The following is a 24,747-nucleotide window of genomic DNA, read 5'->3' on the forward strand; positions in this document are numbered from 1 at the left end:
TTCTAATATCATCTCTTTCCATATTTCAGAGAGATCATCTTCCTCAATATCATTTTTATGATATTGTTCTTTAATCTGTAAAGTGTGGTGATTTCCCCAAGAACCATATCATGTCATGTTCTCCATTAACATGCTCATGCCAATCTGTCCCAACATCAACATTACCAGCCGTAATTTTGACCTCTGTGCTTGGAGTTGTGCACTCTGCATCTTCTTTATTGTATTCAGAGTTAGTATGATGAGTGCACTCCTCTTTTCCAAAAGCTCGTTGACTCCCTTTTCCAATCACCAACATCTATAACGTCTCCTCTGTTCGAACCATATGAAAAACATAATCGATCATTTACTTTCTTCAATATAACTACTTCTACAGTAGTTCAAAGGTAAACATAACTAGAAAGAGGTACAAACCTGGTAAATCATTGCTCCGATGGTAGAGGATCGTCAGGTTCTTCATCAGCATTGTCTTCATTTTTATCTTCATCTTGGCTTTCCATAAGTACGTACCACCAAACGCACCCTACACATCTCAATTACCATCGGCTCGATCCATCTGCTTAATCCCCAAACACACCCTAACAGATCGATTTCTTTAGTATGTGAAAAAACCAACTCAGTCTTGGTCAATTTATAGATAGGATCCAGGTTCCATAAGGCTATAAGGGTTTGAAAAACAATGGCTATTAAGGGTTAGCTAGGTATGATGAATTCTTATCTAGTCCAGATATTCCTCTTGAATCTATATCTGTCTGGTGGATATGTTTCTTTTTTTGTTGCATACTATTTGGCAAGTTTCTTATTTCTTATTTGGAAAATTCATTTTTGTTAATAATACAATGAATATAAGAATAAGTGAATAAATACCATGTATATGTCTCTTTTTATTCTCTGTTTATTTTTTTATTGCTCCGTACTTATCCTCTATTTCTAAAACTAGTAATTAAAATGTTTCTGGTGGATACGTTTTTTTTATTATTGTTGCATACTATTTAATTAGCAAGTTTCTTATTTCTTATTTGAAAAATTCATTTTTGTTAATAAATTCGATGAATAGATACAATGTATATGCCTCTTTTTATCCCCTATTTCTTTTTTTCTTTTTTTATGCTCCTACTTTTCCTCTGTTTCTAAAATTAGTAAAATTCTTTGTAATATGAATATCTCACTGAAATTTTTGGCTCCGGCCTATATGTAAAGTAAAAGTATGAAAAGCTAACAAAAAAATGCAAAACTCTGAAAAGAAGAAAATCCATATTTCAATGGTTATTTACTTATTTTAATTGAAATTAATTTTTTGGTCACATAACGGAAATGAATATGTTAGAGAAAATAAACAAAGATAGGAGTTCAAACAAGTTTAAAAAATTAGAAGAGTTTGAGGAAAATAAAGCTAAAAGTGTATGGGCGTGGTACGTATTAAATTGGTCATCACGCGTCTGATTTGGAGCTCTGATTTGGTACGTATTCAATTTAATGTTATTGATTAGATATTTGTGATAAAGTTAACACTCAGCTGAAATCAGACTTGATGACTTGAAGTTTGAATTGTATTAAGAATCTTGAGAAATGTTCTATACAATAGGCTGCGGCTCAACACACAGCAAAGAGAATATGATCTATATATATGAGGTAATACAAGAAAACCTAAAGAAGCTTTGGTTTCACAGTTATCAATGAGATAAGAGACTAGTGGTCCTTGTTTAAGGTTGTCCCTTGGCTGATGTAGATCATCCATGATCTTGGTCAACTTGTTCTGTTGGTGTCACGTGACTAGCCTTGGAGAGATGTTGGTTATTACCCCCCCGCAAGCTAATACTCGGGGAACGAGTGATTAGCTTGGAGCTGAGGCGATGGAAGTCGTATTTGAGAAGAGGTTTGGTGAAGATATCGGCAAGCTGTTCCTTGGAGGAGACATGGGAGACAGTGAGGGCGCGGTGGAGAACAAGTTCACGAACAAAGTGATAGTCGACCTCGATGTGCTTGGTGCGAGCATGGAATACAGGGTTAGTGGCGAGAGCGAGAGCACTGATGTTGTCACAAAGGATAAGTGGCGGCTGGGGAAGAGAGAACCGAAGATCACGCAAAAGGGAACATATCCAGACGAGTTCAGTGGCAGTGAGAGCAAGAGAACGATATTCAGACTCGGTGGAGGAGCGAGCGACGGTGGTCTGTTTCTTGGCACTCCAAGAGATAAGATTGTTGCCAAAATAGACACAAAAACCAGAGGTGGAACGGCGATCAATGGGGCAGCCAGCCCAATCGGCATCGGAGAAGGCAGTGAGGAGAGAGGAGCCTTTGGTAAAGGTGAGACCATGATCGGGAGTGGCTTTGAGATAGCGAAGGATGCGTTTGACGGCAGTGAGGTGGGTGGTACGTGGACTGTGCATGTGCTGGCAGACTTGGTTGACCGAGAAAGCAATTTCAGGGCGTGTCCAAGTGAGGTATTGGAGAGCACCAACAATGGAGCGATAAGAAGTGGGGTCGGCAAGAAGATCACCAGTGGTGGAATCAAGTTTGGTAGGTGAGGAGGGTGTGGAACAGGGCTTGGCGTGAAGCATAGAGGTTTTGGTGAGAAGATCATGGATATATTTGGTTTGGGAAATGAAAAGAGAGGTTGTGGTGCGATGAAACTGGAGGCCAAGGAAATAATGAATGGGACCTAAGTTCTTCATTGAAAAACGTTTGCTGAGAAGGGAGATGAGAAATTGGCAATGGGTGGAAGAGGTGCCAGTAATAAGGATGTCATCAACATAGACTAAAATGAAAGTGAGATGAGGACCAGTTTGAATGAAAAGAGAGGAATCAGCAGTGGAGGCTTGGAAGCCCATAGAGAGAAGAGAAAAAAAGAGCTCTTCATACCAGGCACGAGGGGCCTGTTTAAGGCCATAGAGAGATTTGTGGAGTTTACAAACAAAGTGAGGCTTGGAGGGATCAGTGAAGCCAGGTGGCTGAGTCATGAACACATCTTCCCGAAGACGACCATGGAGAAAGGCATTAGAAACATCCAATTGGGTGATGGACCAGTCAAACTGAATGGCAAGACAGAGGAGGATGCGAATAGTGGTGGGTTTTGCAACAGGGCTAAAGGTTTCGGTGTAATCAACTCCAGCTTGTTGGTGAAACCCCTTGGCAACGAGCCGAGCTTTGAAGCGATCCAAAGAGCCATCCGCATGGTATTTGATGCGGTAGACCCACTTACAACCAACCAAGTTTTGAGAGGGATGAGGAGGGACCAAGACCCAAGTATTGGTGGATTGAAGAGCAGTGATTTCATCCTGCATAGCCTGCTGCCACCGTTGGTCCTTGTTAGCTTGGGTGAAGGTGGTTGGAGTAGGGATGAAATCAGTGGTGGCAAGGGCACATTGGAAAGGATGAGGAGTGGGGTCATTGGGTGGCAGTGGGTTTTGGGAGTGAGTGGCAAGGGCACATTGGGTGGCAGTTTTGGAGCGAGTGAGCATAGGGTGAGTATTGGTAGTGGGTTTGGAGGATTGGGATGTGGGCGGAGGTGGAGAGATGTGGAGAGGAATACTGAGGGCAGGGGCAATAGATGGGAGATTATGAGCAGAGGTGGGTGCGGATGGTGGGGAAGAGGAGTGTGGCGTAGTGATATCGGAAGAGGGAGGAGAGGGAGAGTGGGGAGTGGTGGGAGGTGGGGAAGGTAAAGGTAGAAGAGGTTGAGGGAGTGAGTTGGAGGAAGCAGAAGATGTTACTGTGTGGGAGGGTGGGTTGTGAAAAGGGAAGGTGTGTTCATTAAATGTGACATGTCTGGAGGTGTACACATGCTTAGTAATGGGGTCATAGCATCTGTAGCCTTTATGTTGAATGCCATAGCCAATGAATACACAGGGTCTGCTCCGAAAGGCAAGTTTGTGTTTAGTATAGGGCCTTAACCAAGGATAGCAGGCACATCCATAAGCTTTCAAAAAGGAATAGTCGGGTTCACAATGAAAGAGCTTTTGAAGAGGAGAGGTTTTTAGAGTGATGGAGGGTGTTCTATTGATGAGATAGACAGCAGTTTGTACGGTTTCAACCCAGAATTCCAAAGGGAGATTGGATTGAGCAAGAAGGGTTCGGGTGAGCTCAATGAGATGGCGGTGCTTTCGTTCAGCCAATCCATTTTGCTCTGGAGTGTGGGGGCAAGAGAACTGTTGGGTGATTCCATTGAGTTTGAGAAAGGATTGGAAAGAAGTGCTGGTATACTCTCCACCATTATCACAGCGAAGAGCCTTGATTTTTTGATCAAACAGTTTTTCAACATGAGTTTTGAAGAGCTTAAAGGCAGTGAATGTATCAGACTTGCAATGGAGAGGATAAAGCCAACAGTAACGAGACCAATCATCAACAAAAATGACATAATATTTAAAACCAGACATTGAAGCAACAGGGGCTGGCCCCCATAAATCCGAGTGGATTAGTTCCAAAGGGGAATTAGAAATACAATGAGATTTAAAAAATGGAAGCTTAGACTGTTTGCCTAATCGACAACAAGAACAAAAGGATAACTGCTTCAATGAACCAGACATGTTTAACTTGTTCTTGGACAAAAGATGCTGAAGCACTTGAGGAGAGGGGTGCCCTAGGCGTTGGTGCCATAAGTCTGGAGAGGCTTTAGTACTAAAACATGAGATGCGGTGAGAAGGTGGTTGATGTTGAAGTTGGATGGGATAGAGATCACCCTCAGTAGGGCCTTGATAGAGTATTCTCCCTGTGAGAATGTCCTTGATAATGCAGGAAAGAGGAGTGAAGATTAGATAACAATTATTGTCAGTTACAAAACGACGAACAGACAATAAATTTTGTGAGATGTTTGGAGAATGGAGAATATTGTTGAGTTTGAATCTAGACAGAGAAGTGGAAAATTCAGAGTTACCAATGTTGGAGATGTTTAATCCTTGTCCATTTGCCACAGTGATTCTTTCATTGCCTTGATAGGGTGTGTGGATGGAGAGGTTGCCAAGATCATTGGTAATGTGATTAGTTGCTCCAGAGTCTGCGTACCAGGTTGATGATCTTGGAGAAGTTGGTGGTGAGAGAGAAAGAGAAGTGAAAGCAGCAGATGGATGAGATGAGGGCCCTCCATAGTTGGAGTTCTGAGCAGCAAGGTTAGTTGGTGGTGTGAACCCTTGATAGATATTGTTGGGTCGGTTTCTGCAGGTGAGAGCAGAGTGGCCAATCCCAGAACAGAGTTGACACACTATTCTTCTGTGGGAGGCATTGTTGTACCTGAATGAAGCTCTTGGGTTGAAGTTGTTGGGACGATTTTGAGAGTGTAAGAAATTGGGGTGAGTTTGGTTAAATGATGAGTTGCGGTGACGGGGTTGGAAGGAAGAAGGGTGAAAAGGTCGGCGTTGTGGGTTGTTGTTGTTGTTTGTGATGGGACGGTGAGGTGCTGTTTGAGGTGTGGTGGTATGGAAAGCTGAGATTTGAGGGTCAGTGAGAGGATTGGTAGAGTTTCTTTGTTCTATGGCAATTTCTTCACTCAACAGTAAGCTATGTAGTTCCTCAGGACTCACCAGATCTGAGCGCACTCTGATGGAGGTTGAGAAGGCATCATAATCAGTAGGTAGGCCTTGAAGTGCATGAGCAACAAAGTCTGTATCATCAAGAGGTGCTCCAGCTGCTGCTAAGCTATCTGCTAGATGTTTCAAGGACTGAAGATATTCCAACATAGGGAGATTCCCTTTTTTTGTATTTTGGAGTCGAGCCTTGAGTTGAAGTAGGTGGGATCTGGTGATGCTTGCAAAGCGTTTCTCCAAGTTGACCCATAAAGCCATAGAGGTAGAGCAACCAACAGTGTAAGGTAGAATACTTGTGGACAAGGAGGCATGAAGCCAGATCTTGCAAGTGCGGTCCTTTTTAACCCAATGTGTAAAAAGAGGGTTCTCTTGTGTTGAGAGTTCACCAGTTGGACCAGGGAGGAATTGAGGAGGACACTTTTCTGTGCCATCAATCATACCTATCATATCGTAGGTTTGGAGGATAGGAATGACCAGTTCCTTCCACAACATGTAATTGTCTTTCTCAAGCTTAAGAGGGATAAGACTTGCAACATGTTGAGCAGCAATAGGAGGTGTGTAAGATACATGAGTGGGGTTATTAGATGGAGAGGAGGTTTCAGAGAAAGGGTTGTTTAGCTCACTGGTAGGATTGTTGATTTCGTTGAGGGAAGCCATTGGATCAAGCACCGTTTGGTGTGGTTATGGCTCTGATACCATGATAAAGTTAACACTCAGCTGAAATCAGACTTGATGACTTGAAGTTTGAATTGTATTAAGAATCTTGAGAAATGTTCTATACAATAGGCTGCGGCTCAACACACAGCAAAGAGAATATGATCTATATATATGAGGTAATACAAGAAAACCTAAAGAAGCTTTGGTTTCACAGTTATCAATGAGATAAGAGACTAGTGGTCCTTGTTTAAGGTTGTCCCTTGGCTGATGTAGATCATCCATGATCTTGGTCAACTTGTTCTGTTGGTGTCACGTGACTAGCCTTGGAGAGATGTTGGTTATTAATTTGGTTCTTTAGGGTACTCAGCCCATTAAACACATTAATGATCAATTTAGAATCTCTTTCAATATTTCTAAGTTTGTGGAAGCTATGATAAATATAGAGGCTGCTATTTGCACACTCTTTTTTTTCTTTTTGCACACCTCAAATATTTAATTTGTGAAATGACAAAAAACACCCCAAAATAAAATTACCCAAAACCCCTCATCCCTCTCTCTCTCTCTCCGTCACCAACCACCACCTTCTTCTCTCTTTCTCTCCTCCCAATGCAGCACCAGCTGCACCACCCTCCTCTCTCTCTCTCTCTCTCTCTCTCTCTCTCTCTCTCTTCTCCCAGCTGCTTCTGCCACCCCAACCCAGCTACACACCCCATCTCCTCCTCGCACCAGCCACCACCTACAAACAGCCACCACCTGCAAACAGCCAAAACAGCCACCCCACCTCCTCCCCGCATGCACCAGCCACCACCACCTTCTTTCCCTCTCTGTCCTTTCTCTCTCTCCTTCCCTCTCTCCTTCGGTGAACACCCCAAAACATTTTACAAAACAAAAAATTGCAGGTTCTTCAGTGGATGACTGCCGAAAATTGCAGGTTGTTTCGGTGGATGGCTACTGAAAATGTTTGTTTCGTTCGGCAGATGACTGCGAAACGAAACCGACATTTTCGATAGTCATCCACCGAATGAACCTGCAATTTTTTTTTTTTTTTTTTTTAACTTTTGGCCTGCGACAGGAAGTGTGGCGGGGAGGTGGTGCTGTGGGGTGGCATGGCTGGGTTGGTCGGACAGAGACAGAAAAAGAGAGAGAGAGAGAGAGAGAGAGAGAGAGAGAGAGAGAGACGAGCTCGGCAGAGGCATGGGGTGGGGGAGGAGTGAGGGAGGGGGTTGGTCATCGGACAGAGACAGAGAAAGGGAGAGACCCAGAGCTGCGCACGGTGGTGGGCTTCGTGGAGTTTGCAGGCTTCGATGGTGGTGGGCTTCTCAACGTGGTCGGGGATGGGGTGTGTGTCTTTGCTAGTTTTGGTTGGGAGGAGGAGGTTGGGGAGGGTGTGTTTTTTTTTTTTTTTTGTGTGAAATGGATAAATTAGAGGTATTAGGGTAATTGGAGGGGTGTGTTAAGAGAAATTTTATATTTTAGAAAAGAATAAAAGGTGTGTAGGAGAAAAAAAAAAAAAAAAAAAAGTGTGCAAAAAGAAAAAAAAGGTGTGCAAATAGCAGCACTCTAAATATATAGCCGGTCATATATAGTCCCTCCCATGAGGCAAGGCATTTAGCATCAGAGATCGTGTGGCAACAAGTATATATAAAACCATAAGCGACGGAGTTGTTAATGACTCATCCAGCCATCAAAATTTAATTTAACTGAATTATATTGCAGAGAATGCCAATTAATATTCAGATTGGGGTGCTAGCCTAAATGTTGGAAGAGGGCCTTCGATCATTATCCTAAACATTGAGTGGGACAAGTCCCTCCAACATGAGACCACAACACTCATGTAAATGCCAGGGCAGCCCATGAAAGGAAATTAAAGCGATAACTATGTCTTCCACCTGAGCAGTGCAAAACACCTACACTCCGTGGTAGAGAATAAGTTGGTTGATTTGAAAGTATATATATAAATTAATTTGGGTACGACCGTACGAGTGCAGCAGGTACGTTAATTTTGAGTTTGCTTTTTTTTTTTTTTTTCTTCTATGCCTACCTTATAAACCATAATTTTTAATTGGATTTGGATCCTCTACTGATCCTATAGTCCCAAAAGCACACTTGGGCTTAATAAGCACATATTTTTTTATTTTTTTGTGATAGTCATCAATGCAACTTAAGTACAGTTGCATCAATATATAAACCTTAAACTCAGAATAAATCCTAAATTGTCACCAAGTCGAAATGGTGAGGAAATGTGGACGTACAAATGAGTTAGGAGTATGATAGGTTAAGGGTTCTATCCCTTCCAATGTGACAATGTAACAAACAACTCAAATATACTAAACTCTACTCTAACTAACGCAACTCAATCAAATAATCCACTGCAAACAAAAAAAAAAAAAAAACTAAAAAAAGTAAAACAAAAAGTTTCTAAAAAAAATGAAAAGAAAAGGCAAACCAAATAGAAGAGTGTTTGTGAAGATAGATGTTAGAACTATAAGATAATTGAAAATGCATTTGTAAATAAAGAGTTGTAGACTAGTCGTGATTTATTAAAGCAAGAAAAGACTAGTTCGTGGTTATCTCTTATCCAAATCTCCTAATTAATAGTCAACTGTTCTATACATGTTTTTTGAGTGTTGATTACTAGGTATGGGTGGCCGAAGGGGGTTTGAGGTGGATGTGTAGATGTCGCTGGCAACGACTGGCCGGAGGTGGGTTAGAGGTGATTGGTGGTGGACAGCGGCAGGAGACTTGAGTAGATCGCCACCACCACCACCATAATCATGGTGATCAGAAGAAGATCAAAATTCGGAGGAGATGGTTTGGTTTATTCCCAAAGTAGTGCTGGGTTTAGCTTTCCCATATTGAACCTAAATGGGTGCACAACGACTGTTGGAATTTTGATCAGATACCTTGTTGATCTTTTGATCAACAAAGCTCTGATACCATATTGGAATTTTGAAGACCTGATACCAAGTTGGAATTGCTTTGATACCAAGTTGAAATTTATGACCTGCAATTAAGTATCTAATCACTAGTTTATGAAAGAAAAGAATTTGCATAAAAGATCTCAATTCATGGTGTGATGATCCATTGTCACCTACAGCTCATGGAGAATTCATTTTTCATATATCATCGATTATGATTATCGATTGTTATGTGAAGCTTAGGACAAGTCCCTAAGTCTACAACATAAAGATCTCAACTTATAGTGTGATGATCCATTGTCATCTATAACTCATGGAGGTGATAATTCATTGTCATCTACAACTTATGGATATGAGGATCCAATTTCATTTACAGCTCATAGTGTGTCTCTACGTCCATCTATACAATATCATCTAAGTGATATTTATATCAAGTTGCATAAAACACTTGATAACATAAATATCTTGAGGTTTATCTCAGCCAATTACATGAGCTTGAGTATCAAACCTTCCTACTTAGATTTAATACAAAATATCTAATGGTAATGATCTCAACCATCAATTGTGAGCTCGAGTGTCAAATCATTTAACAAATAAGTCAAACCAAAAAGCAAAACAGTAAAAAATATTTTTTATCAAAGTTGGCTTGACGATCGATTGTCAGTATCTTGACGATTGATTGTCCTCCTAACTTCCAGTTTTCTGGAGAAGTTGGCTTGAGCCACTTTTTTCAGAACTTTTGCCTTTGTGTTAATATCAGTTTAGACATTAACTTCAACAACGACATCGTCTGCAACAACCAAGTTGCATGATCCAGCTATTAAATGTTGGTCATTAATTCACCTCGGCACTCTTCGGAAGTTTTTGGTCGACCCTTTGTAATGTCCGATGAACAATCAAGTACAATTTCGAGAAGCCTGCTGATCACTTCACTACAGGTTTCACATTCCCTGCAAGTCCCAAACCATCCCTACCAATAATTACAAAAAATAAGAATAACATTGAGAATGACGTGGCAAGCGATGCAAGCTCGGACTTGTTCGAGATCGAAACCTTCTCCACTAGTACTACTACGGGTACACAAATTACACAATCAATGTTGTTGTACCAAAACTGTCGCAGGAGCATGTGGGAAGTAGGCCACCCTTACCCAGTAACTATAAGCTGCCATTGAGCCCTCTAAACCCATGCCACCATCTCACCTCTCGTCTTATTCTGCTTTTTTGCTGTTCATAATCTTGTGATTGGGTTATTTGTATTATATAATATATGCATGGGTTGTATTTTATGTTTTTTGTTTTTGTTGCTTGTAACCTTGTGTTTATGATAATTAAGCAGCTGTTGTACGTACCAAAAATTTACATAAGAATCCATAAAATGCACCCTAAATTAGTAAATTGTAAAACCTAAAATGCAACAGTTCCTTCATGAACAATTGACCATATACTAAAGATCATGTAAAGGAATCGATTTCACTTCAGACGCAAAAACAACATAGTTCGAATAGTGTTGATGAAGTAGGCCTGCACGGAGATGATCAATTATTAATTATTTGAGAATTGTATACAACATAAACTAACAAGAAAAATAAATAGATTTTAGATGTAAGAAGTGCATGGAGAATCCATCTCATAGCTTTTAAGGGGAGTTGGAGACTACATCCTTCTTGCACTAAAGAGGGAGACAAAACTACATACATTGTATAATTACAAATGGACTGCATGTATATTTACGTAATATACATAGCATGGTTTGTAAAGCATTGCACAAGCTTCATGATAGACAACAAACAACAGCGATTCCTATTGTTCTGAACCACACAAAGGACCTTGCTCCAAAGGCGCTTTCTGTGCAGCACCATCATCTTCTCTCTCTTTAAACTCTGTTTGCAGGTCAAATCCAAATCCTCCATCACTTCCATACAAGTCCCGATCCCACTGACCAACAAGTTCGTTCTTCTGGTCATCTTTTGGAGGCAAATGAGATGTGGTGCAACCATTGGGCAACTCATCATTCACCCTTTGTTTCTTTCGGGGAGATGAGGGCCTGGTAGATGGATCACTAGGTGTCTGCAACTGAGATGGCTTCTGCTTGTCCTCGGCTGATGGTGACATCTCTGATGCTTTAAGTACACCACCAAGTTTCTGCTGCTCCTCAATGATCTTCTGCAAGTATTTACCTTGAGCTTCGATTCTCATTTGTAACTGTCTTTGAACCTGAATGTGTATTCAAACTTATTAGTAAAGTTTCTCGTTGAGCCATGTTTGAGCCAGATTTTTCCTCCACCGGTCGATCTATCTGATTTCAGGCCGTTGGATGGATCACAAACTCCAAGTAATGGAAGATAAAAATCAAGTCGGGTTCAGGATAATTATCTCAAAGATACGATTTAATTCTTGGAAGATCAAATGAGGATGAAGAAAAAGAGATAATCTTGAAGATTTAATCAGATCCCAAAGACTAGAAAGTAAGGATCAAATCAACTCAAGAAGATCAAATCAAATCAAATCATGATGATATTGAGCTACTTATGGCCTAAGCAAAAAAGCACTATAAATAGGAGGCATCACTCAGTGAAGATAGAAAACCAAGGCTCCACAAACAATACCCAGACAATGTCTCTATTTTCTTGAAACTTTCTTAGTTTCAAGTCTCTCAGCTTCTTTAGTTCAGAGTTCTGCAATTCCTTACAATTTCTTCGTCCATCCTCTTCCATCAATCTTTAATTAGCTGCTAACATTTTCATTCTAGATTTAAGTTTAACATCATTGCCAGACCCTACCTCCCCAAGTTTTAAATTTTATGCAATTTGATTATGTTTGATGTTTTACAATTTAAGTCTTATTTACTTTTTCTGCACCCTCGCTCTTTGGTTTTTGGTTGGTTAAAGTCCTTTAGTTGTTAAGGCATAGTAGAATCCAGCCAAATGGGTGCTCCTAGTCGCACAATCATTAGGTACCTTTATTTCCTATCATCTCATGCCGAGTAGTGGCACGCCCACGCATTTTCAAGGACAAAAAGTTTTGCCTTGATCGTCGGCCATAACCCCCTAGGCCGTGAGCTTTTTTAGCAAACAAGTCGACACAAGTGTACAGCAACAGACCAAAAGAAAAAAGAACAAAACAAGCGTATATAGCCACAAACCAAAATAAGATAACAATCTCTCTCTCTCTCTCTCTCTCTCTCTCTCCCCCTACATCTCTTCACTTTCCCTCTCTTTCTTTTTCTCTCTGTCTCCTATTCCCTCCCTCACCAGACAACCATGGGTTGCTAATCGACCTCCAGATGGCTTTTGCAGGAAACGAAATATACAAATGTATTAGCATCAGATGTTCATCTAAACTTTTCCAATTATTGCACAATATTTTCTGCATAATTCTCCTTTTCACGCTCTAAATTTTCTGTGTGCTTTCCTTACAATATATTTGCAGAGGCCAGACTACATCCTTCTTTCAGTAATTTAAGGCCAATTGAGAGCAAGAGACCTTACCTCAAGCTGTTCATGAAGACGCTTCTGAACCTCCATCTGCATCCTCAATGCCTCATTAATTTGCACTCCACTGAAAAATATAATGTTTTTGTAGAATGTTAGATGCAGTCATTAATATGTATGAGACAGAGGATTATGCATGTAAGGAGATATATTGATATTGGTCATGAAAGCTTGAGAAGAAACAAAACTTGTGCATGTACAGAGGTATAATCATATTAGGTGAGGAAAAAGGTACCCACGGAGAAGAATCTGAACAAGAGAGGCTGTCTCCAGAACCTTTCTTCTCGTCTTTGGAACCTAGAAGTCAAAAACACTTATCCAAATTTAAATTCATATTTCATAAGGTAAAAACAAATTGCTATCACTAACATATATAGATGGAGGGAGGCCACCTTTACCATCAGCTGGAGACTCTGGCAGGTACTTTGCAAGGCGATACTTCTATACAAAAGAATAATGAAGACTAATTACATTATTTTTCAAAATAAAAACATATAAATGTCAAAATTAATGTTCACGTGTACGTAATATAATGTAGCACAATGATCGCACCTGTAAATGGCTTTTCACATGATAAATAGTTAGTCCAGGAACACCCATCACTCTCAGAACACCTTTAGGTGTTGCCCCTAAAGCAAATTAGAAAGAATGAACATCAATTTAGTTGTGGACATTATCGATAAGCAAATTGGAAAGAATGAACAGAGCACTACAGAAGCTGATTCTAAGAAGACATTTTATTACAGATTATCTTTGCCAATTTGGGATTTGAATTTTTCTTTTAAAAATGGGATCTTTATATTACATAGGATTTGAGGATTTATTTGCTTATTACTATTAGGCTTTCCACATTGGGATTTTTTTAGGGATTTATTTCAGGGTTTCCTTATTCATATTTGTATCTCCACAATAAGAAGCAAAACTTTATTAAGAAAAGATAAAGGTACAAGGAAAGACATACAATATGCCAATCTTAGAAAAAATAAAAAATAAGGGCAGCCAAAAGACTAAAGAAATTCAACAATCAATAGAACACGTCCTCCCCAATCAAGAAAGATCAAACTAAAAGAAATATCTCTTAAATGTTTTGTCGAAGAAGGTCACAAGCATACCAAAAATCTACTCCTCCCCCACAAAGAGTCCATGTCCACCCTTGGCTTCAAAAATCCTTTGTTTCATCAACCCAAACAGACCAAAAGTACACTGCAGTGCAGAACCACAAGCGCTCTTCTTCTTATTCTTACTTATCCACCGCAAAATCATCCCCCCAAAAAGAATAACAATCACTAGGCAACAAACTCAGAATACTGAACACATGAATCAATCTTCCCCAAATGTAAGAGGTAAAAAGGAAATGCATAAGGATATGATCAATAATCATGTAAGAGGCCATAAGCAGGTATTTGGTCATCTTTGAAGATTGCAGGTATTTGGTCTTTGTTTTTGAAGATCAAAAGTTCTAATTTTTCCATGAGCCACCTTCCAAGCTAAAACCTGAACCTTGGTAGGGATACCAGCATTCTGCTCTCCTGCTAGATGGAGCAGACATTTGTTTGCGTGAAATTTAATCGCATCCATCCAAGTTAATTGTGTGGTTAGAAAAATTGCATACAACTCACTAACCAAATGCCAACACATGTCCAAATCTTCCAAAAACAATTAATTCTTCGTCTTACCCACCCTCTCTCTCATTCCTGGAATCCCAAAGGTCACAAAACCCACTCTGTCTCTCTCTCTTCTTTAAAGTCCACTGTTGTCTCTCTTTTCTTCCCCCTTGTGAAACCCCATGGCTGAAAATTCTCAAACTCATTATTAAAACTTCCTGAAGAAAACCCAAATCTCAAAGAAAAATAAGGAAAAAGAAAATCACACACAAGATTGGAATCTCTTTCTTTGCATTACTTATGACTTCTTAGGAGTTAAGAGTATGGGCGGTATGGAAAGTTCAGAGCACTGCCACTTTTTTCTCCCTAAAAGTTACACCTTTTTTTTTCCTCAATGCAACCCACCAATAATATTGCAAATTATTTGCTATGTTTATATTTGATAGCTTTTCATCTTCATGATAACAACCACTTCTTTTTTTAATCAAAGCACAGAGCTATGTAAGCTTTTGCAGCAGTGCCGAAGCATCCTCTTCTCCAGACAATGCTCCATGTCCTTCAATTTTCTTCTTTCTTTTTTTTTAAGAAAAAAATTCAGCAAACTAAAAGGAACATGAAACATGAATAAAAATTTAATCAAGGTCGGTGCTGCAGTATCAAGCATGTCCATTGTGAAAGAAAGTCTACCGGAGATCAACTTGCCAAAGTACAGTTTCAATTTTGACTTGGAAGTTGTCTGTTTGAAGATCCTCCTGTGAATGTCTGCAATGCTTTTTCGATTATGTTATTGGAGTTGCAAGGCCCAATGATGTGCGCTAAGTTCAGCTTTGATGATGTTCCTTTGAGATTTGGGTTTTCTTCAGGAGGTTTTAATGGAGAGTTTAAGCATTTGTAGTCATGGGGTTTTGCAGGGGAGAAGAGGAAGAAGAAGTGAACTTTTAGTGTTAGAGAGAGAAATAATAGAGATAGTGGGCGTTCTGACTTTTGGGTTCCAGGAATGAAAGATAGGGTGGGAATGGGAAGAATTTACTTGCTTTTTGGAAAATCTGGACATGTGTTGGCATTTGGTTAGTGACTTGTATGTAATTTCTCTAACCACATGATGAACTTGGACGGTTCCAATCGTAAATCACATAAACAAATTTCCGCTCGATCTGGTAGGAGAGCAGAACTAGGGATACCAGACTCCCAAATCATCCTAAAAGGTTCAAATGACGGAAGACCAGGGTTGTCTAACAAGCACAGGAAAAAAAAAAACATTTATAAGAAAAAATCTCCAAAGCAGAGGAACTCCAATCTCATTTGTCAGGTCTATTTGGGTGCAATGCAACATTAGTGATGTGGGTAAAAGTCAAATTCCAAAAGGGCGGTGTAGAAGAAAGAGAGGAAGCAACAGAAGAGATATTTGTGGTTTCTGGAAACTCGATAAAAATGATGGACTAAAGACTCAAAGGAGGATTACCCTAATTTTATAACCATTCCCCACCACAAACTTAGACCTCTAGAAGAAAGAAGAATAACTATGAGAGTTAAATTTCCAAGGACAATGAAATGAACCACATTCCACAATTTTAGAGTCCAAACCACTAAACGGCACTCCAAACTTACTTTGGATAGCAAAACATGACAAAGTAAACTGCTCACAAGAAAATCTCCACAACCATTTACCTAAGATAGCCATGTTCGTAAGCATTAAGTTTTCAATCACTAACCAACCATTTTCTTTAAGATTTTGCACTAGACTCCAACTGATTAAATAATCTCTTCCCCCTTCACTACTCCCTTTTCAAAAGAAATCCCTCATCAGTTTCTCTAGGATTTTGGCACTAGACTCCCACTAATTAAATCAGCACTAATACCTCAAAGGACGGTTTTTTCTTTAAATCCAAAACCAATGTGATTTCTGATCCACAAATGTAACAATGGTGCTTCCTATTTCAGTAAACATAATTATAATAACATAAGTGACTGAGTATGAGATCTATGTGTGAATGTATGATAGGCTGATAGCCAAATGTAAAGATTTAATGCTACTTTTCAGGGTTATATTCCACAAACCAGTTTGTATCCTATCTTATTTCTTCAGAAATCACCTACGAAGAAGTTAGGAAAGGGAAAAAAACAAATATAAAACAAAACCTCTGCCGGACAACTAACCACAGCCATCACAACTACATAGATCCATTGATAAACATCAGAGAATTCATTACTAAGCAAGGGAAAGAAGAGAAATTCTCAAATTAAGTTAGAAAGACTATTCTCCTTACAGAAGAAAAATCATCTGTAAACAAAACAAAAAAGATTTGGGAAGAAAGAATATTCAATAAAACTAAAGAAGCTTCCCTAGATGTAGCCATTAATCAAGTAAAATACAAGAAAAAATCCATTTGGTGCAGAATTAAAAGGGTCACCAAAAAGCACAATTAATGAAGTAAATATTATTCGAAACTGGTCAAGTAACCTTAAAGTTCTTTCATCTCTTCTTCATCATTCCATGTAACTACCATATCATCCATATAAAAAACTAAAGCAGTCACTTAACCTTTCTCATGCTTCAGAGGTAGTGTATGATCGGAATTGCTCTCTTTATACCCAAATCTTCTCATAGAATGAGTGGATCTCCCAAATTATGCTCTTTAAACTCTAAGTTTTTTACTAGGCTCTAATATAGTGCAAGAATCAGGTATTGGGTAAATTTCTGATCTAATTTTCTTCTCCCTTTAGAAGGTATTTATATCTAAACAATCATATATAAACTAGGAAAGAGACCAAAAATAAAGAATATAGGAAAAAATTCAACTATTTAAACACTCTTCTAATCTCTTTCTACAGGGCCAACACCTAACTTGTTTGTAACGTGTGAAAACTGTTTGCTCATAAATCAAACATACAACAGAGATGGCCTGATTACAAGAAAAAAAAATTGAAAACAAGTAACAAACAGAATTGTACTACTCAATAGAAAATACCCACTATCTGGTCCACCAAGTTGAGTAATGGCGTCGACGAAGCGGTCGTGAAGATCCGAAGTCCAGCGCAGTCGTTGCTTCCCATTTCCCCCAGAAGGCGTTGGGCTTTTCACTGCAGAACCAGTGACAGCCCCACCAACGCTTGCAAGCTGCTCACCACTCTGGGGCTTATGCGGGACTAAGCTCGCAGTTGAAAACTTCTTCGCATGATACATGGTGAAAAACACTGAATATGTACGATAAATACAGTGAATGATTATCAATGAATCAAAATAATAATTCAAATTAAGTAATTCAATTCCACTTTCGATCAAAATAGAGAGAGAGGGATGTACCTGCGAAAACAACTGAGCTAGAAACAGCTCCTCCAGGGCACAATTCAATGGATGAGACGAGTCATAGGAGATTCTTTTGAGGAATAGGAATGGTTGTCAATGGAGTTTGATTGGAGAATTGGAATGGAGGCCTGCAAAAAATGGTAAACGGCGCGTTTGGACATGTAGAGAAAACGGGGTCAAAGGGCCACGCAAGTCACACAATTCAACTTCACAAAATGTTGTGGTAATTCTTGCCTGCGATGCCAGTCATGCCACCCACTGGGGACTGACTGGGACCCGCTATTTTATTGTGAGAGCCAAACGCACCTTCTGCCCAGCGCACAAATTAGTTATGGGAAATTCTATTTAAGGAAAATTTTAGTAAAAGGAATTCAACTGTTCCATATTTGAGAATTCCAATTTTATTTTGTTTCAATTAAGAATTATAATTAATCAATGACTCAATTAATGGTGTTCCATCAATTTTTTTGAAAACAAAAGAGTCTATTAGCCTTGAAAAATTATAAAAAAAGTTTTTTTTTTTTAAAAAAAAAAAAAAAAAAAAAAAAGGGGACACGGGACACCCAGCTCTCTTCCCCTCTTCAGCTGACCAGCCGACTATTACCCCCCTCCCCCTGCGCTGATGACTCAACTCCTCCCCAACGCCAGCAACCCTCTCCCTTCTGCCACTTCTCAATCTCGATTTCTCCCTCTCTCTCTCTCTCTCTCTTTCTCTTTCTACTAGGAGTTTTGTACGGGTTGGTGTTTGCTAAAATTACCAATTTTCTTTTGTAAGATTGGGTTTTGCTACAATTAGCATTGAATGGACCACACCCACCCACTATAAAACCAAGCATTGAATGCTACAATTCATATGTTTTAGTAATTGTTTGTTGTTATTTATTATTTTTTTTTTTGTTGTAAATTTTGATGTTTTATATGAATTTTGACATAAAAATGGTGCTTTTTGCCAATTCATGGGACCTAGGGATTGTTTATGTTGAGGGGCCATTCAGCATTGGTCCACCGAATACCATGATAGTATTCAATGGTCAAACACCAAATTAGCTACTTCGATTTGAAAATCCCCCGGCATTGTTTGCATCATTCGTTGGGAGGTAACCGAACATAACTTCCATTTGGTAGCAGTCTACCGAAAATATGAAGTCCATTCGGTAGCCGTCTACCAAAATAGTTTTCATCATCTGGTTGACTCATACCAAAAACTAATATCGTGTTCAGTACTAATCAAAAGCAATTGGGTTACACCAAATTGACTCTTAGATCTAAAAGGGAAGACTATTGTGCTAATAACATATTATAAATTGAGAGAGACATAATAGAAGAGAAGAGAAGAGAGAATTGTGAGAATTGATTGTATCTTTCGTCTTATTAGACTGCCTATTTATAGGCTTAAAGCATAATACTTGGGGATTACTCTCAAGTATTCCTATTTTACGAGAAATTATTTTATGTAATCGATACACTGTCACGTAATGTAATCAATTCAACATGTTATAACATGAGTAGATATTAATAATACTATATCATAATAATATAAATATATTATCAAATAATACCTTTACACGTTAGTATAATAAATAGAAATTACAAAGTAAACCCAAATACATCTTTGTGGGAAGCCACATAATTTACATAATTTATAACAAAACCCATAAAATTTTGTCACTCAAGGTTAAGAAATAACACTCATCTTTTTTTTATTTTAAATTTATTATTATTACTTCTCAAGGTTTGGTTTCTCAAATCTTTAATTCTCCTTCTGTTCCTATATCAATTTCATGGTTGATTGGTCTCTATTTGAGAGCATCCATATTTAGGCATGTACCGCTGCACAAGCTCATTTCCCTTGATTTATTACCATCATTGAAATGGGACAGGATCAGTGTTTTAACCTGAAGACCCAATTGCTTCTCACTAAGTGGTCATGTGATGGACATATGATTTACCACATCACAAAGAAGCAAATGCAATAGCAAATACAACTTAAGAATATCCAATAAGATAATATGCAAAAGTTATAATTTCATGAGGCTACTGGAGTTAACTAAGTTTGATGACCTTTACCAAAACTTGCACATAGCGACAGCCCCATGCAAATCGCCAAAAAGCATTTCAGGCTAATCTTGTGCGTATGACTAGCAAGATAGAGTTAAGCATATCCATTTCAGAACAATTAATTTCCATAACATCATAAACAGCCCTTATTATGAAACTGCAACAAAGCAAGTTAATTTAACCAAACAAACTTCTTCATTGTACCACAATTTAACTAAGTAAATAAGTTAAAAGGCAAAAATAAGGAATTATTAAACTAAATTGGTTTGCAGCCACTTCAGAATAGTGGAAATTACTTAATGAGCAAGAAGAATCAAACATACCCATTTGCTGTAAGTCAGAAACAAAAACAGCGAGGCATCTAGGAGAGCAGCACATTGTGGAAACAAAATGAATCTCGTCTCACTCTTTCTTCAACAATTTAGTAAAATAGTGTCACTTCAAAGTTTTTTGCCTCTTCGTTACCAGAACTTCATTTTCTTTATAAGAATCAGTTCATTTGAAGCAAATATATCATCACCTTAGAGGTGAACACGTTGTAACAGATAAATCTGTTCTCTTACAGTCATCAGCAATTTTCAAATTAAAATAAGTAGAATGAAGAGGGTCCTTAACATTTGAAGAATCTGGTTGCTATGTGTTCTGCAATTCCCAAGCTTGATGTTAGACCGGGTGACTCAATTCCAAAGAGGTTAACAAGACCAGTTATCCCATGAATGTCCTCCCCCTGCATGTATGAATACATAATTAGTCCACATTTTTCGATACTAATAGTTCATGAACTCACCAAACAAAATCCACCCTCCACCACAGCCCATAGCAGTAAAAAGTATATCAATAAAACCATATCAACCATATATATATGAGATAATAGTTATAGTAGAGAGTTTCAATTACCACTTTAATTACAAAAATACAGCTCGTCATGCATGTCTATCATATTTAAACTCTTTTTTTTTTTTTTTCAAAAATACCAAATTTAAACTCTATTGAAATAGGATAGAACAAAAAGAAAACACAAAACAGTGTATACATGTTGGGTAAACTTTAATGTCATCTGACATTTTAAAAAGCATATATAGGTCTAGAAATGAAGAAAATATAGTACGAAAATATATCAAGAATATAAATAGTAAAAACTTTGTATGATACGTCGGAGTTTAATTGATCTTGTCTGACTTAAAAAGAAAATGACTACGGGAACCTAATTTTTTTTTCAAAATTTAGTTTTACAAAAAGGTTCTGTCATGCTTTAAGATTAGGAATTGGATCTTAAGTATTTATTATTTTATTTTTTCAAAAAGAGGTTACTACAACTTTGCTTGGGCAGGACATCGGACAAAAGAGAGAAGATAGTGTGCCCAACAATTTTTACCCGATAACCAAAGCAATATTTTCAATCAAATGTCAGAAATCAACTGTCAGAGAATTGAGAAAAATCCTTGATGCAAGTTAATATTGAACTAACAAACCTGACTTTGTTATTCCACTATTAGAAATAAGATAAAGTCAAATCATGTTAAAACCCTAACCAAATTAAACTGAATTAGTCAATACTTTCCAACACGCTCATCAACCTTGCCTCTATGTTTCACTAGATTCAAGTGGATTTGGATCCCTCAATACAGGAATTCATGGATACTAGTTTCATTAAAGTACCTTGCACCCACATGATAAACCAAAGGTTGACCTAGAAGGATTTGGGTGAAATTTGTGGGTAAGACACCACAGTAACTGATGGAGTTTAAGAGCCTAATTGTAAAGGGATGACACACCTGTCTACGGCTAACTCGGAAGTTTTGCCTTCCTCCGTAACCCAATAAGGATTAGGCTTTGCTTCTGTTACAAGTTTCATTGTAGTTACAGACGACTCAGATACTATATATCTAGGACTGCCTTCAGTAATCACAAGTTTACATGCTTTGTCCATACACTTGATAAAAGTGTAAAAGGACCAATCACAGTCCAAGATAAAAGTGTCATGTCTAGAGGTTATTGTGAGACCATTCCAACATCCAGAGGATCATGGTGGTGCAAGGAAATTGAAACAAATAAATAACATTAGAAACAAAAACAACAGTAAGGGGAAATGAAAATGCAGGGTAAAATAAAGGGACATTGTGAACCGAAGTAAAATTGCATTGAAGACAGCAATCATTGATTGCCTTGTTGCTCCCAAATAAGAATCAAGAAACAATGGTATGGTATGATTTCGTGCAACTCGGTGAGTGTGGTCATTTTTCTTTTTTGGGATTCTCCTTTTTTTGGGAGACGGGGGTGGCAAAAGATAAATTAAAGACAAATTTGTACGGTTTAATGCACCTTACCTCACGCCAAGTGATAATTAACTGAACAATTTTCAGTCAAAAACGAGACCAAACCGTGACACAATCTCAATGGACTAATCAGTAGAGGTATTTATGATGGTTAATAAGATTAAGATGTAAAGTATGTAAAGTATGTAAAGTATGTAAAGTATGCAAAGAATGCAGTAGATGCTATTACTTAGATGCTCATGTAATCTAGCCATCATAAGTCTCATGATGGATCATGGATGTGTCAACAATTAAATTGTGACCTAATATTTTAGGTTGCAGTACGCAAGAACTAACCTGTACGACAAAATCAACAGGAGACTGTCGAGGACCTGAAAGCTTCGGTCGAATCCCTGCATAACCTGGCTCGAGAGACCCATCCTTTAGATTGGGGTAGTACTTCCTTATCTCTGGGTAAAATAGCTTCATGCGGTTCGTACAGACAGAATAGTCAAACCTGGGACCAAGGGCTTGTCATGTTTATAAGAAAGTGTCCAACATCACACTTATACAGGTACACACCAAGGTTAAATAAATGACGAAAATGGCTGAAACTTTTTCTTATCCAGTAGACAGCACAATGCGCTCATTGGACATGCAATAAAAACAACACCTCATCTTTGTGTATATAATAGCATCTAAAATATATCTTTCAATTATAGCATTACAATACCACCCACAACATCATTTTAAAACTTTTTATCATTAATTTTTTATGACTTCAAACTTTTGCATCATGTATAGTATGTAATTTTAAGAGAAATTTCCCTCAAATGCAATGAAAAACAAATTGCATGCATAGGAACTTCTGCAATGTGTTTGCAACCACTTAACCCAACAGACTTATTGACAATGCACAAAATACAACATAGTATAGAATGGAACAGAGGTCAAGAAACAATACTTATTTAGGAAGCTTGAAACATCATCAACACTATCAATCCATTCAACATCGGGACCAAACTTGACCTGACCGTTCAAATCCAGAGTAACATGAACTCCAAGGCCACCATCCTCTGGTATAGGATATACTAAATGTTTGAAGGGGCAGATTCTAGTATTAGATAGTGTGAAGTAGCACCCACGAGCGAAATGTGAAGGAGGAATAACTGCACTATGGAGGCCATCAAATCGCTTTGCAAGGGCAGGGGCACTCAAACCTGTCGAGTTCACTACAAGCTTAGGAATGAGTACCATCTCTGGTTGCAGAGGAAACTTTCCATTCCAGTTTTCAAGTTGTTTGGTTTTGGAAATATGAAGGCACAGGTGATTTTCTTCAATATGGCCACCAATAACAGTAGTATTATAGGAGAAGGTTGTGCCGTGATTTTCAGCTTCACCCTGAACCCACATGGGGGTGATATTTCTTTCAATAACCAGTTTTAGCTCTCCATAATAAGATACTGAAACTCTACTCTATTTGAGCATGTAGTTTATCCTAACTTAATAAATTAGAAAGCTAGAAAGATTAAAATTCATACCACCAAAGACAGCATCAGCGAATGTGTATCTACAATCCCAGAAACTGGTGATAGCAAGGCTTTCAAGCATTGCAATTCAGGCTCCAATCTCATGGCTTCTGAACCCTCCATCATTACCAAACCATCAACCCCATTTTTAATCCCACAATTCATTAGAGTATTCAACTTTTGAACCTCTGCAGACCCAGTTGCAACTATGAGTTTACCAATTTTTTTATGAGGAATATTGTGTTCCAAGCAATATTTGTACAGCAATTCTCTTCCTCTTACACACAAGATTGCCTGCAAAATGGGTTGCAATTAGATTATTAAACTCATATGAGGAGAATTGGGAAATGGGTAATTATGTATTGAGTATTTTTTAAATGAAGCTTTTCACTTTTTCATTTCTTTGGTTTTGTTTGGGTAGTACAGTCTGTCAGTCTTGGTAAAAATGATAAAAACAATCAGAAAAAGAAAGTGAAAGGAGAGAGAGACCTTGAGTGAATTGGGAGGGTAGTAAATGCCGGCATGGATGACCTCGCTGTTGCGAGAACTGGTGCCAGTGCCGAAGGTGGGAGCTGATTCTAAGACCAACACCTCTCTGCCCCTTAAAGCGAGCTCTCTGGCAACTGCTAATCCCACCACACCTGCCCCTATCACCACGCAATCTACCCTCTCTTTCGGAACCCTTCTGCTGCTGCTGCTAGTATTACGAGTCGTCAAACTCTTCAAAACCGATGATGATGATGATGATGATGATGGTGATAACAGAATTCTCTCCAGCCTCTGAAACGTGCTTCTCAGCATGTTTGGGGTTTTACCTTTCTCTCTTGGCTCACTCACCCCTGTGTTTTTTAGGAGATAAAAGTACAACACAAACACTCTACAACACCATGAGCTTCGCTAGCAAACTTGAAAGTCGAAACTCCAGAAATATGAAGAGAAGATCGCTTTTTAGAGCTATTTTAGGATTCTGCAATTGTAATTTTAAATAGATTTAAATCTCATTAATTTTTTTTAACAATTTGAAAAATTTTAAATTTTGATAAAAATTAAATAAAAATTAAAATTAAAATGCAAAAATTTTGAACTTTCTTATATTTATAAAAAATATTGAAGAGACTAAATAATATGGTAAATTTCATATGATAATACACATTAGAGGTAAATACTGTTAAAAAAATAGTTTACTAATTAATAATTACATAAATAACACTTCAATTTTATTTATACTATAATATTGCAGTTAAAAGATAAATATATTGATTAATTAATTGAGGGAGCTTAATAATTGTAATTAAAAGAGTGATTAAACATATTGATTAACTTAGTTAAAAAAATGATATAAGATAAACATATTGATTAATTAATTGAAGGAGCTTAATAATTGCAATTAAAAGAGTGATTAAATTGTGT

The 24,747-nt window shown here is 38.1% G+C and overlaps 2 protein-coding genes across 5 annotated transcripts; both read right to left on the minus strand.

Annotated features, from left to right (window-relative positions):
• Positions 1-10,595: 10,595 nt before the first annotated feature.
• LOC147282751 (protein PHOSPHATE STARVATION RESPONSE 2-like) lies at positions 10,596-17,716 on the minus strand. 4 transcript variants are annotated; one of them, XM_086247289.1, is made up of 7 exons: positions 17,493-17,716; positions 17,162-17,383; positions 13,137-13,213; positions 12,977-13,025; positions 12,824-12,881; positions 12,582-12,651; positions 10,596-11,307 (listed from the first exon to the last, which is right to left on the minus strand). In XM_086247289.1, the coding sequence occupies exons 2-7, from the start codon at positions 17,370-17,372 to the stop codon at positions 10,894-10,896; spliced, it is 879 nt and encodes a 292-aa protein (XP_086103415.1). In that variant the 5' UTR covers positions 17,373-17,383; positions 17,493-17,716; the 3' UTR covers positions 10,596-10,893. The 4 variants fall into 4 exon arrangements, with proteins under 4 accessions (XP_086103415.1, XP_086103416.1, XP_086103419.1 ...); XM_086247290.1 differs by having other exon boundaries at positions 12,983-13,025; positions 17,493-17,715; XM_086247293.1 differs by lacking the exon at positions 17,493-17,716 and having other exon boundaries at positions 12,983-13,025; positions 17,158-17,376.
• A 2,244-nt stretch (positions 17,717-19,960) lies between these two features.
• Positions 19,961-24,266, minus strand: LOC147282752 (FAD-dependent oxidoreductase family protein). Its single transcript, XM_086248644.1, has 5 exons — positions 23,827-24,266; positions 23,350-23,631; positions 22,773-23,209; positions 22,166-22,325; positions 19,961-20,280 (listed from the first exon to the last, which is right to left on the minus strand). Exons 1-5 carry the CDS (start codon positions 24,136-24,138, stop codon positions 20,164-20,166), a joined length of 1,308 nt encoding a protein of 435 aa, XP_086104770.1. The 5' UTR covers positions 24,139-24,266; the 3' UTR covers positions 19,961-20,163.
• Positions 24,267-24,747: the final 481 nt, after the last annotated feature.

Source organism: Dryas octopetala, chromosome 6 (assembly GCF_963921425.1).
Source record: "Dryas octopetala chromosome 6, drDryOcto1.1, whole genome shotgun sequence".
In the NCBI taxonomy this organism is placed as follows: domain Eukaryota; kingdom Viridiplantae; phylum Streptophyta; class Magnoliopsida; order Rosales; family Rosaceae; genus Dryas; species Dryas octopetala.

What these genes read in the sequence shown, in the direction of transcription:
- LOC147282751 (XM_086247289.1), bottom strand. Translation starts at nt 17,372, where the DNA reads ATGTATCATGCGAAGAAGTTTTCAACTGCGAGCTTAGTCCCGCATAAG. An exon ending in TCTTGTTCAGATTCTTCTCC is followed by an intron (nt 12,652 to 12,823) that starts GTGGGTACCTTT and finishes TATATTTTTCAG; the next exon opens with TGGAGTGCAAATTAATGAGG. An exon ending in GTCTTCATGAACAGCTTGAG is followed by an intron (nt 11,308 to 12,581) that starts GTAAGGTCTCTT and finishes ATACACATTCAG; the next exon opens with GTTCAAAGACAGTTACAAAT.
- LOC147282752 (XM_086248644.1), bottom strand. Translation starts at nt 24,138, where the DNA reads ATGCTGAGAAGCACGTTTCAGAGGCTGGAGAGAATTCTGTTATCACCA. An exon ending in ACCCTCCCAATTCACTCAAG is followed by an intron (nt 23,632 to 23,826) that starts GTCTCTCTCTCC and finishes CCCATTTTGCAG; the next exon opens with GCAATCTTGTGTGTAAGAGG. An exon ending in CGCTGATGCTGTCTTTGGTG is followed by an intron (nt 23,210 to 23,349) that starts GTATGAATTTTA and finishes ATGTGGGTTCAG; the next exon opens with GGTGAAGCTGAAAATCACGG.